At 36.6% G+C, this 13612-nt stretch overlaps 1 protein-coding gene across 4 annotated transcripts in view; it reads right to left on the reverse strand.

Annotated features, from left to right (window-relative positions):
* SCAPER (S-phase cyclin A associated protein in the ER) overlaps positions 1-13612 on the reverse strand; it is a 521195-nt gene that overhangs the window by 442984 nt on the left and 64599 nt on the right. For all 4 annotated transcript variants that reach the window (XM_059180289.1, XM_059180288.1, XM_059180286.1 and 1 more), the window contains one exon: positions 594-694. In XM_059180289.1, coding sequence (XP_059036272.1) covers positions 594-694 — 101 coding nt within the window. The remainder of the gene's footprint in view (positions 1-593; positions 695-13612) is intronic.

Raw genomic sequence — 13612 nt, forward strand, 5'->3', positions numbered from 1 at the left:
TTTGATCTCTCATGACTACCCTAATCAAAAATCATCAATTTTCCTTACTGCCTTCCTCACATATGTATTTCTTCTTAAGGTAGTATATGTTTCCCTACATTGGGAAGAAATATATATATTTCCCTATATTACTTTCACTTCACACATGCTCTGCACTTCAACAGCTGTCTGAACTTGCTCTCTTCATCTAAAAGACCAACCACTTGTTAAAATCCACCACATCTTTCCAACACTTCTTCCTATCCTCCATGAAATCTTTCCTGATCTATCCTCTATAAGAGAGATGACCCCGTCTTGCCCTGAACACTTGCAATAGTTTTTTTGTGGTAATAAGTTCTATTTTTATCCCACCCTTAGACTACAAACATGGGAGTAGTAAATGCATCATATTCAGCAATTAAATCTCTATACTGGATAAAAGTACCTTGCACTAGTAAGGACCCAATAATATTTGTTACTGAACTGAAGGAGAAATACAGCTCCCAATTTTTAGATTGTTTATAGGTTTCAAGTTAAACTTAGGTCAAGGTTATTGTCAGTTTCAATTACTGCTTTTGAAACTGCTAGCTGCTATAAAGATAAGAGTTCATTACCTGCTTTGTGCATCTGTCTTCTCTAGCTTTTCCTGAAGTTGAATCCAGTCAATCAATGCTTTAAAATCCCTTACGTAGTTATCCAGCATCATTAGCACCTCCTAATTAAAACAAACAATAATAATTAAATTCCTTCCTGAGCCCGAAAAGTTTTAAGAACTGACGGACTTGGGAATTAATAATTTTTATATTATACTCCTCATCAAGAAAGTAGCAAACCCTACTGATTAAGTTTTTTAGGTCTTATTTTTATTCTCACTATACAGGACGAAGTTAGTAAATCTAAGCTGATAATCTAAGGATCGATAGACGGTACTGATATTCCTTCTCAAACCACCCCCCCGAAGACCATTCTTTTAATAAACCTTTTTTTATTATTAAGTTTAATAAACAGAAAAATGCATAAAATATACAGATTATTTCAAAGCAAAGACCCATGCATCCATCCACCCAGACCAATGCTGGTCTCCAAAAGTTACCTGGTGTCCCCTCCTAATGACTACTCTATCCTTGCTCCAAGGCAACCACTGCTTTGACTTCTAATAGTTTGATTTCATCTGATTATGAAATTCATATAAATGAAATCATATTTATTATTTTTTCACTTCTTTTGTATTTTTTTTTTTACTAGGTTCATTCATATTGCAGAATGAACCTGCAATTCATTTACTGTCATTCTCCAAGGTCACTGCTGAAGAGTATTTTATTGTATGTGTATTTATTTATCCAATCTACAGTTTAAGAACATTGGAATGATTTCCAAATTATATGCTCTTATTTATATGTATGTCCTCTGCACATATGTATACATTTCTTTTGAGAATAAGCCCAAGAGAGGAAATACTGAGTCACAAGATGAGCATATGTTCTACTCTAGTGTATAACATCAAACTCTTTGCCACTCCCCACCAGCAGTGTATATGAGCTCTTACTCCACACCTTCGACTACACTTGGTATTATCCATTTGGGGTTTTCTTTATTTTTAACCTGAGCCATTCTGGTTGATGGCTGTGTAATGGTTTTGCTTTTGTTTTAATATGATGATTATAAATGATTTTCAGCCCTTTTTCACATGCTATTAGCCATTCTCATTTTGTGAAGTGCCTATTCAAGACTCTAGCCCAAGCACCTATTAAACACTCCTGACTTTTTCTTTTTGATAGGAGGGAGTTCCTTACATCTTTTGGATATGAGCCCTTTTTTGGTTATATATGTTAACCACATATATTTGCCTTTCCACCCTCATAATGGAATAGAATCTTTTGATGAACATAAATTCTTAATATTGAGGTAGTCTAACTTCTGACTCTTCTAAGACTGGTACTATTTGTGTCATTTTTTTTAAAGATTTTATTTATTTATTTGACACACAGAGATTTTAAGTAAGCAGAGAGGCAGGCAGAGAGAGACGAGGAAGGAGGCTCCATGCTGAGCAGAGAACCTGATACGGGACTCGATCCCAGGACCCTGAGATCATGACCTGAGCTGAAGGCAGAGGCTTAACCCACTGAGCCACTCAAGCACCCTATTTGTGTTATTTTTAAGAAATTATTTTCCTACCATAGGTCAGGAAGATATTCTCCAACACTGCCATTCAGAGCATGGGTCTTTTTCTGGAGTCTCTCCTCTGTTATATTGGTCTGTTTATTCTTGTAACAATACCAAACTAAGTTACCCTGCTGTAGTTCTAAAATAAAACTCAAGGGGTGCCTGGGTGGCTCAGTCAGTTAATCGTCCCACTCTTAATTTCAGCTCAGGTCATGATCGCAGGGTTGTAAGACCAAGCCCCAGGACAGGCATGGCACTGGATGTGGAGCCTGCTTAAGATTCTCTCTCCCAGAGGAGTTAGTATGGCAGATATGTAAAGGACCCTAATTTCCTCTGGTCCCTGGAATTTAGCTAGGGAATTACCAAATGATTCTCAACACCTGTGAAGTCAACCAGAGACGTGAGAAAAGAATTCCTGCAGTTCTACAATAGAACAGCAACCATCTTTCACAAGGCAGAAGGTGCAAAGAAGTGAATGAGGGGTGATATATCAAAAGACAAACCACGGTGGGGAGGGAGCCTCTACAAGCCAGGTACCAGAAAGTGTTACAAGCAGGAGAGTTCAAAATCAGAACTTTTAGAAGTCTGCCTAAAACGTGCTCAGGTGGTGAAGCAGGGCAGAATCCCAGGTGGAACAGCATGGCCTCAAGATCCCCAGGGGTCACCAAAAGAATGGGGGCAGAGATCCCAAGCATTGGAGTGGGGAAGCCAGCTAAAAACAGTGAGTCCGAGTACCAGCTTTCTGCTCAGTGTTGCCATAAATCATGAACTACTCTGATGTTGGGCAAGTGCTCTCCAAGCAGGGGTCCATTAAGAGGTAGACCCACAGGGAGAATCCCCTACCTCTCCTGGGAAGAACGGTGCAGGTGCACGCCTGAGGAGTCCATAAAGTTTGGAGACTCCCAAATGGGTTTGGGGTCACATGCCTGAGATAAAAACGCTCAGTCATAGGCTGGGTGAACAGAGTGTGGATGGAAACCAGGGAGACAAGAATGATTGACTGCTTTTCTGTGAGGACTCACTGAGGAGTAGGGGGGGTGCTCAAACTTTCAGCTTTGGGGTTAGAGATCAGTGTGCCACCATTTTCATTCCCCCCATTACTGCTGAAAGGCTTCAGGCAGCAAAACAGCCACATATGACAACCACAGGCCACTTACACTGAGCCCAGACCACTGGTAAAGGAGGATACAATTCTGCCAGGGCAATGATACCTGAGAATCAGCGCAATAGGCCCCTTCCCCAGAATACCAGCAGAAACATCCAGCCAATCCCATGTTAACTGATCATAGAGAGCTGCAAAACTCCAGCTCTGGGGGAAAACAGTATATAGCATTCGTATTATTCTATAGTCTTTCAGTTTTATATTTTTTTCCTTTTCAGCTATTTTCTTATTTTTTTTTTTAAGATTTTATTTATTAATTTGACAGAGAGAAATCACAAGTAGACGGAGAGGCAGCCAGAGAGAGAGAGAGAGAGAGAGGGAAGCAGGCTCCCCGCCGAGCAGAGAGCCCGATGTGGGACTCGATCCCAGGACCCTGAGATCATGACCTGAGCCGAAGGCAGCGGCCTAACCCACTGAGCCACCCAGGCGCCCCAGCTATTTTCTTATTTTATCAATTCTTTTTTTAAGTCTTTTTTAATTTTCAGTTTTACATTTACATATTATATATATTCCATGTTCATGGATTCTAAGAACAAATATTGCTGAAATGTCTAAGCTACCCAGAGAGACCTACACATGCAATGCAAACCCAATCAAAATACCACCAGCATTTTTCACAGAGCTAGAATAAACAATCCTAAGATTTGCATGGAACAAAAACAACCCTGAATAGCCAAAGCTATTCTGAAAAAGAAAAGTAAAGCAAAATGTAACACAATTCCAGACTTCAAGCTATATTACAAAGCTGGAATCATCAAAACAGTACAGTACTGGCACAAAGAAAGACACATAGATCAGTGGAACAGAATAGAAAACCCAGAAATGGACCCTCCACTCTATGATCAACTAATTTTAGACAAAGTAGGAAAGACTGTCCAATGGAGAAAAGACAGTCTCTTCAACAAATGGTGCTGGAAAAACTGGACAGTCACATGCAAAAGAATGAAATTAGACTGCTGCCTTACACCATACACAAAAATAAACTCAAAAATGGGGTGCCTGGGTAACTCAGCTGGTTAAGTGACTGCTTTTGGCTGAGGTCATGATCTTGGGGGCCCTGGGACAGAGTCCCACATCGGGCTCTCTGCTCAACGGGGAGCCTGCTTCTCCCTCTTCCACTCTCCCTGCTTGTGCTTCTCTGTCAAATAAATAAATAAAATTTTGGGGGGAAAAAAATCCTACATGTAATAAATAAACAAACAAGCAAACAAACTCAAAATGGACGAAAGACCTAAATGCGAGACAGGAATCCATCAAAATCCTAAAAAACACAGGCAGCAACCTTTTTGTCCTCAGACACAGCAACTTCTTGCCAGACAAGTCCCCAAAGACAAGGGGAAAAAAGGCAAAAATGAACTATTGAGACTTCATCAAGATAAAAAGTTTTTGCAGAGCAAAGGAAACAGTTGACAAAACCAAAGACAACCAACAGAATGGGAGAACTATTTGCAAATGACATATCAGATAAAGGGCCAGTATCTAAAAATGTACAAGAACTTCTCAAACTTAAATAAATAAATAAATAAATAAATAAGATAATAAAATAAAACTCAAAACCCAGCAGAGTAAATCCTCCAACATATCTTTGACTGCAGGGTAGCCTGGGTTAATGCCAGCCCTTTGCATTTCCATAAAAATTCACAGTTTCTCAATTTCCCAGGGAAAAAGGTAGAATTTTATTTGTAATACTATTGATTCTATAGATCAACTAGAAGAAAACTGACATTTTTATAATACTGTCTTTTCTATTGTATGAACAAATTCACATATACCTATATATATACATTTGCATTTCATTCAATGTCTCTCAAAATGTATCAGTTTTCTGTCTAAAAGTTTTGCAAATCTTTTATTAGCTTTAGCCCTAGGAATAAGTGGTAGTTGCTTTAAATATTTTTTAATTTTCTGTTACTATTGATTGTTATATTTTGAACTTGTATCTAGCAACTTTAAATAACTCAATACATCTGATAATTTCTCTTTAGATTCTTCTAGATTTTCTAAATATGTAAATGTAAATATGTCAACTGTGAATAATAACTTATTTATTTCTTTCTCTCCAAGCCTTATATATTTTATATATTATTCTTATCTTCCTGTGTTGGCTAGATTCCTTTTTTGCCCCTCTTTTTAAAATTAATTATTTTTATTATATTACGTTAGTCAATGTTAACTAGAAATAAAGAAAGCTGACTCTGCCTGATTTCCAATTTTAGAAGGAAAGTTCTCAACATTTCACCAGTAAGTATGATGTTTACATAGGTTTTTTGGAAGTTTCTTTCAGTAAGGATGTTCTCTTTTATTCTCAGTTTGCTATTTTTATCATGAATAGGTGCTGAATTTTGTCAAATACTTTTCCTAGATCTATTGGACAATCATATGATTTTTCATCTTTATCATCTAATTTGGCAATATTACTTTCATACTGAAAGATTAAAACCAACATTGCAGTACCAGAATGAACCTAATTTGACTGTCATCTGTTTTTAGATATTTGAATCACCAGATTTAATATATCAATATTTGTTTTAGTATTTGTGCATCTGTACTGCTAAGTGGTCTGTACTTTTCTTTCTCATAAAAGCTTTGGTTATCGGGACGCCTGGGTGGCTCAGTGGGTTAAAGCCTCTGCCTTCAGCTCAGGTCATGATCCCAGAGTCCTGGGATTGAGCCCCACATCGGGCTCCCTGCTCAGCGGGTAGCCTGCTTCCCCCCACCCTCTGCCTGCCTCTCTCTCTACTTGTGATCTCTTTCTGTCAAAATAAATAAATTAAAAATCTTTAAAAAAAGAAAAAGCATTGGCTATCAAGGTTATGCTGAAAAGAGTTCTCTTTTTCTATGTTCTAGAAAAGTTTGTGTAATACTGACTTTTTTTGCTCAAGATATAACATTTTTTTAAGATATAACTCATACACCATAAAATCTACCATTTAAAATTATACAATCTGGTCATTTTTAGTATATGCACAGAGTTGTATAACTAACTCCAGAATACTGTCATCATCGCAAAAAGAGATCCAGTACTGATGAATAGTCATTTCCCATATTCCTCTCCCTCCAACCCTTGGAAACCACTTATCTACTTTCTGTCTCTATGGATTGGCCAATTCCGGACATTTCAGATAAACAGAATCATACAGAATATGGCCTCTTGTGGCTGGATTTTTTTACTTAAGGTTTTCAAGGTTCATCTACCTGATAGCATGTATCTGTACTTCAGTAACTTTTAGACTAAATAATAGCATAAATAAACACATTTTGTTTATTCACTTATCAGTTGATGGAAATTTGGCTTGTTCCCACTTTGTGCCCATTATGAATAATGCTGCTATGAACATTTTTGTACAAATCATTCTATGAACATGTTTCTAATTCTCATGGGTATATTACCTAGCGGTGGATTTACTAAATCATATGTAACTCTAAATTTAACATGAACTACCAAAGCTTTTTCATCAACACTGCACCATTTTTACATTCTGATCAGCAATACACAGGCACATCTCATTTTATTATGCTTTGTCTTATGGCAGTTAGGAGATAACATGTTTTTTACAAATTAAAGGTTTGTGGCAACCCTGCACTGAACAAGTCTACCTATGCCATTTCTTTTTTAACAGTGCTTATTTCATGTCTCTGTGTTACATTTTGGTAATTCTTAAAATATTTTCATACTTTCTCATTGCTGTTATATTTGTTATGGCGATCTATAATCAGTGATTACAACTCATTAAAACCTCAGATGACTGTTAGCAATTTTTAGCAATAAAATATTTTTATTTAAGGCAAACACATTGCTTCCTTAGATATGATGGTACTGCACTTAGACCACGGTATAAACATAACACGTATATGAACTGGGAAACCAAAGAATTCATTTGACTCACTTTACTGTGGTATTTACTTTATCACAGTGGTTTGGAACTGAACCTGCAGGATGTCCAAGGTAAGTCTGTATGAGGGTCTCAATGATTCACATCCTAGAGTACTTGCTATTTTCCAACTTATTGAGTCTAGTCATCCTAATGAGTGTTAAGTGGTACTACTGTGCTTTTAATCTGCATTTCCCGGAGGACTAAAATTGTTGAGCATATTTTCATGTGCTTTCTGGACACAGCATACCTTCTCTGAAGAAACACCTATTCAAATCATTTGCACCGCCCCCCCCCTTTTTTTAGAGAGTGGGATGGGGAGGGACAGAGGGAGAGGAAGAGAGAGCCTCTTAAGCAGGCTCCCAAACCAGAGCAGAGCCCAATGCAGGGCTTAATCTCACAACCATGAGATCATGACCTGAGCTGAAATTAGGAGTCAGACATTGAACCAACTGAGCCACCCAGATTCCCTGACCATTTTTAACCTAGGTTATTTGTCCTCTGTATTTTTGAGCTGCAAGAGTTCTTTATATATTCTGGGTATCAGACTCTTGTCAAATACATGCCTTGAAAATATTTTCTCTCATTTTGTGGCGTGTCCTATCACTTGATAAGAGTTCTATAACACATATAAGTTTTTAATATTAATATCTGTTTTTTTCCTTTGGTTACTTGCATTTGGGTAGCATATCTAAGAAACTATTGCCAAGTCAAAAGTCACAAAGATTACACCTGTTGTTTTTTTTTTTTTCCAAAGAATTTCATAGTTTCAGCTTTTATATTTAGGTCTTTAATCTAGGTCAGTTTTTTTTTATATTTGGAATGAGGAAGGGATTCAAATTCATTCCTTGTGTGTGGATATCTAGTTGGTCCCAGCACCATTTTCTCAAGACTATTCTTTCTCCATTCAATGGTCTTGCCACCCTTGTCAAAAATCAATGATTACAGAGTCACCTGGGTGGCTCAATCAGTTAAGCCTCCCCCTCTCTCTGTCCCTCACCTCACTCATGCACTCGTTCTCTCTTTAAAATAAATAAATAAATCTTTTTAAAAATTTCAACATTCACAGATGTGTGGACTTATTTCCAGGCTCTCAGTTCTTTTCCACTGATCTATGTCTATCCTTATTCCAGCACCATGCTATTTTGTTTACTGTTGCTTTGTAGTGAGTTTTGAATTTAGGGAATATGGGCCCTCCAACTTTGTTCTTTTTCCAGAATGTTTTGGCTATTTTGTGTCCCTTGCATTTCCATGCAAATTTTAGGATCAGCTTGTCCACTTCTGCAAAAAAGGAGACTAGAATTTTGGGAGAGATTACACTGAATCTGCATATCACTTCAAGGAGCACTGCCATTTTATTTTCTTAATTTAAATACAATTAATTAACATACAATGTATTATTGGCTTCAGAGGTGGAGGTCAGTGATTTATCAGCCCTATATAAAATGAGTACTCATTACATCACATACCCTCCTTAATGTCTATCACCCAGTAACCCCATCCCCCTGGGACCCTCCCCTCTAGCAACCCTCAGTTTGTTTCCTCTGATTAAGAGTCTCTTATGGTTTCTCTCCCTCTCTGGTTTTATCTTATTTTATTTTTAGCTCTCTTCCCATATGATCCTCTGTTTTGTCTCTTAAATTCCACATATGACTGAGATCACAGGATAATTCTTTCTCTCATTGACTTATTTCATGTAGCATAATACCTTCTAGTTGCATCCATGTTGTTGCAAATGTCATGACTTCATTTTGTTGATGGTTGAGTAGTATTCCATTGTGTGTGTGTGTGTGTGTGTGTGTGTATGTGTGTGTATACATATATATGTATATATATATACATTCTCTTTATCCATTCATCTGCTCACTGACATCTGAGTTCTTTCCATAGTTTGGCTATTGTGGACATTGCTGCTATAAACATTGGTATCCAAGTGCCCCTTCGGATTACTACATTTGCATCTTTAGGGTAAGGACCCAGGAATGCATAGGGCATAGGGCAGCACTATTTTTAACTTTTTGAACCTCCACACTGTTTCCCAGAGTAGCAATACCAGCTTGCAAGGGTTTGCAACCTCACCAACATTTGATATTCCTGACTTGTTAATTTTAGCCATTCTGACTGGTGTGAGGTGATACCTCATTGTGGTTTTGATTTGTATTTTCCTGATGCCGAGTGATAGTGAGAACTTTATCATGCATCTATTGACCACTTGTATGTCTTCCTTAGAGAAATGCCTATTCATGTCTTCTGCCCATTTCTTGATTGGATTATTTGTTTTTTGGGTGTTTGGTAAGTTCTTTATAAATTTTGGATACTAGCCCTTTATCTGATAGATTATTTGCAAATATTTTCATCCCGTTCCGTTGGTTGTGTTTTGGTTTTGTCGACTGTTTCCTTTGCTGTGCAAAAGTTTCCTATTTAGATGAAGTCCCAAAAGTTCATTTTTGCCTTTTTTTCCCTTGCCTTTAGACACTTAATCTAACAAGAAGTTGCTGTGGCCAAGGTCAAAGAGGTTGCTGCCTGCATTCTCCTGTAGGATTTTGATGGATTCCTGTCTCACATTGAGGTCTTTCATCCATTTTGAGTCTATTTTCATGTATGGTGTAATGAAATGGTCCAGTTTCATTCTTCTGCAAGTATCAAAGGGACTGTCTTTTATCCACTGGATATTCTTTTTTTTTTTTTTTTTAAGATTTTATTTATTTATTTGACAGACAGAGATCGTAAGTAGGCAGAGAGGCAGGCAGAGAGAGAGAGAGGAGGAAGCAGGCTCCCTGCCGAGCAGAGAGCCCGATGCGGGGCTCCATCCCAGGACCCTAGGATCATGACCCGAGCCGAAGGCAGCGGCTTAACCACTGAGCCACCCAGGCGCCCCTATCCACTGGACATTCTTTCTGTTTGTTAAAAGACTGTCTTTTGTCCATTGGCTTTCTGACTTTGTCAAAAATTAGCTGATCATAAGAGTTGAGGGTCCATTTCTGGGTTCTCTGTTCTGTTCCATTGATCTATGCATCTGTTTTTACACCAGTACCATACCATCTTGATGTTTACAGCTTTGTAATACAACTTAAGTCTGGAATTGTGATGCCACCAGTTTTGGTTTTCTTTTTCAACATTCCTTTGGCTATTTGGGGTCTTTTCTGGTCCATACAAATTTTAGGATTATTCTTTCCAGCTCTGTGAAAAGAGTTGATAGTATTTTGATAGTTAGTATAGATAGATAGTATTTTGATAGTTACACTTTGAATTTAAGTGTAACTGCTTAAAATGTAAATTGCTCCAGTTTAACAATATTTGTTCTTCCAATCCATGAGCATGGAAAATGTTTCCACTTCTTTGTGCCTTCCTCAATTTCTTTCATGAGTGTTCTGTAATTTCCTGAGTACAGATCCTTCAGCACTCTGGTTAGGTTCATTCCTAGATATGTTATGGTTTTGGGTGCAATTATAAACAGGATCTACTCTTTGATTTCTCTTTCTTCTGTCTCATTGTTAGTATATAGAAATTTCTCTGCATTGATTTTATATCCTGCCACTTAGCTGAATTCCTGTATGAGTTCTAGAAATTTGGGGGTTAAGTCTTTTGAGTTTTCCATGGAGTATCATGTCATCTACAGCAAGTGAGAGACTTTGACTTCTTCTTTGCCAATTTGGATGTCTTTTTTGTTGTTGTTGTTGTCTGATTGCTGAGGCTAAGACTTCTAGTACTATGTTAAACAGCAGTGGTGATAGTGAACATTCCTGTCATGTTCCTGACCTTAGAAGAAATGCTCAGTTTTTCCCCATTAAGAACATTTGCTGTGGGCTTTTTGTATGTGGCTTTTAGAGCATTGCCATCTTAACTCTTCCAATCTGTAAGTTCAGATGTCTTCCTCTTTATTTAGGTCTTCCTTAATTTCTTCTAATGATGTTTTTTAGTTTTTAGTGTACAAGTCTTGAACTTCTTTTGTTAAATTTACTCCTTAATGTTTTTTTTCTTTCCGATGAAACTTAACTTAATTCGACTGCTTTCTTAACTTCATTTTTTGATTGTCCATTACTGACAGATGGAAACACAATTGATTTTTTTGTCTACTGATTTTGTATGTTGCAACCTTGCTGAGTTTATTAGTTCCAATAGTTTATATATGTTCATAGATTCTTTAGGGTTTTCTAGATGTAGACCCATGTCACCTGCAAATATAGTTTTACTTCTTTTTTTCCATCTGGATGCTTTCTATTTCTGTATCTTGTCTAATTTCCCTGGTTAGAACCTCAAGTACAATACTGAACATAAGCAGCAAGAGCAAATGTCAGTGACTGTTACAGCAGGGAAATCTAATTTTCTTCTTTAGATAATCCAAGTTACATTACTGTGACACTACTTTCTACACATCTGGCAAAGATGTTTTTTTCTGGGCACTAGTCTTGCATATCAATGGCAATGAAAATTTATATAAGAAAAGATTGTAAAAGCATAGACCACTGAGATCTATTTCATTGCTCAGAAAGAACTTATCTCAAATGTAAATATGTGTGCAGACAGTGGTTAACTGGTTAAAGCTGTCATTTAAATGTATAAGACAAAGAACTTTAAAGTGTATTTATTTTATCATACCATTCACACCTTACTATAAAGACATGCAGTCTCATTTTAGTATAAAAGACAACTTTCCATACTCCCAAGATAATCATCAAAAAATACCAACCAACTAAAAAAATGATTATTTGGTTAATAAATACATCATTTTTCCATAAGTAAGTCTTAGACACCTTCTAGTTTCAGTGGAACTCAAAATCTCAAAAACACTTCTCACTTAAAAATGTTTTTTAAATTATAGATATACTTCAGAAATCAGACCCAAAACTAATAATAAATGTATGCCAAATTAGTCACAAATGAAATATAGTACCAACTTCACTTTAGTCATAAAAGTTATATTCTAACTTAAAATACTCTTCTGAACAAAGAAGTATTGTTTATTTCCTTTCAAAGGTAATCCTTCATGCCAAATCACTAGTAATAAAAAGTCTTCTACAATCCGGAAAAGGAAAAATTAAAAAAATTTACTTGACTTCCTCTTCTCGATTCTACAAATATAATACAAATTCAATTAAATTCAATTTAAATCACCTACATTAGGCACAGGAAGATATTATTCAGAATAATTTATTTCAGGATTTTATTGCTTTCCCTTTTTGCTAAAAAAAAGGGAAAGGACAAAGAAAAAGAGAAGGAAGAAAAACCTTCTAACGATTAAGAATAGAAGCAGCTATACTTCTGATACTAGTTGGCACAGAGAAAGTACATTTGGTGGCTTAAACAACCTATTTTAAGGAATGTTGAGCACAATGTTATCAGAAATGATCAGAATGGTACCATGCAACTGTAATCCGAGTCATGTTTTATGAACAAGGGAATACAAACAAGACAAGCAGCTGGAGCAGACTCTTAGTCACTGATGCACATCTTTCTCCCTACAGCTATGAAGGCCATTTTGTCAAGCAGGATGAAACAGAACAAAAGTGGCTCTGAAAGTAATGTTATAGGCATTCAGATAACTACATATAGATATACAGCTAAAATTACCAATTAGTTTACCAATTGGCTGCAACGGATTCGATTGGTTTGTAATTAATTCTAGTTACTGGCGCACAGAGCAGGATGGTTGGCGCCATCCCTTTTGTCCTCCTGACACACAATACTAGTGCACAGGCCCTTGGGCTCAGGGCATCAACACAGCCCTCTGATTGAGCTACAGGAATAAGCACAGTGGTGTACCCCTGTAGGGACACAGGGATGGAAACATACATCACATGAGAAGTCAGTGATAAAGGGACCTTCTATGAAAGAGCTTTACCAAAAGTGAAAAGTTTTAAAAGACATTATTTTTTAAGAAAAACTTACTTAATTTTTTTTAAGCTACTAATAGAATAAATCAAAAAGGAAATCAGCTGAAAGGAAAATGCCAAGTAAACCACTTTCAGAACTAATAGTATCATTCATGGTCATCTTCAACTTTCAATCATTCATCTCTTTCAAATACCTCCCCTTAATTTTCAGTATAAACAGCTTGGTTAAAAAGAAATACAAAACATATTCAATAAATGAAAACCTATATATGAAAATATGCTAATAGAACCATTCTCCTATAATTCAATCTTTACCAGGATTTTTGTGGATAAATAAAATTTGCAGTTGTCTGGGTAATGATACAAATATCTTACTGCAGTAGCTAATTTTTATCTCAACTTATTTGCAAGTTGGCTTGAGAAGACACTTTTCTTTTAAGGTATTTCCCACTGAGAAAACTCAAAAGACCTACTGCAGCTAAGAATAAATAAAGATGCTAAAAAATATTTTGTTACAAAGCTCAAAGTAACATATTTAATCAAATTCCCCACTGAAGCCTGCATAGTTACCTAAACATCTGCTTAAGGCATTTCTTTTACCA

This window comes from Mustela lutreola, chromosome 7 (assembly GCF_030435805.1).
Source record: "Mustela lutreola isolate mMusLut2 chromosome 7, mMusLut2.pri, whole genome shotgun sequence".
Classification (NCBI taxonomy): Eukaryota; Metazoa; Chordata; class Mammalia; order Carnivora; family Mustelidae; genus Mustela; species Mustela lutreola.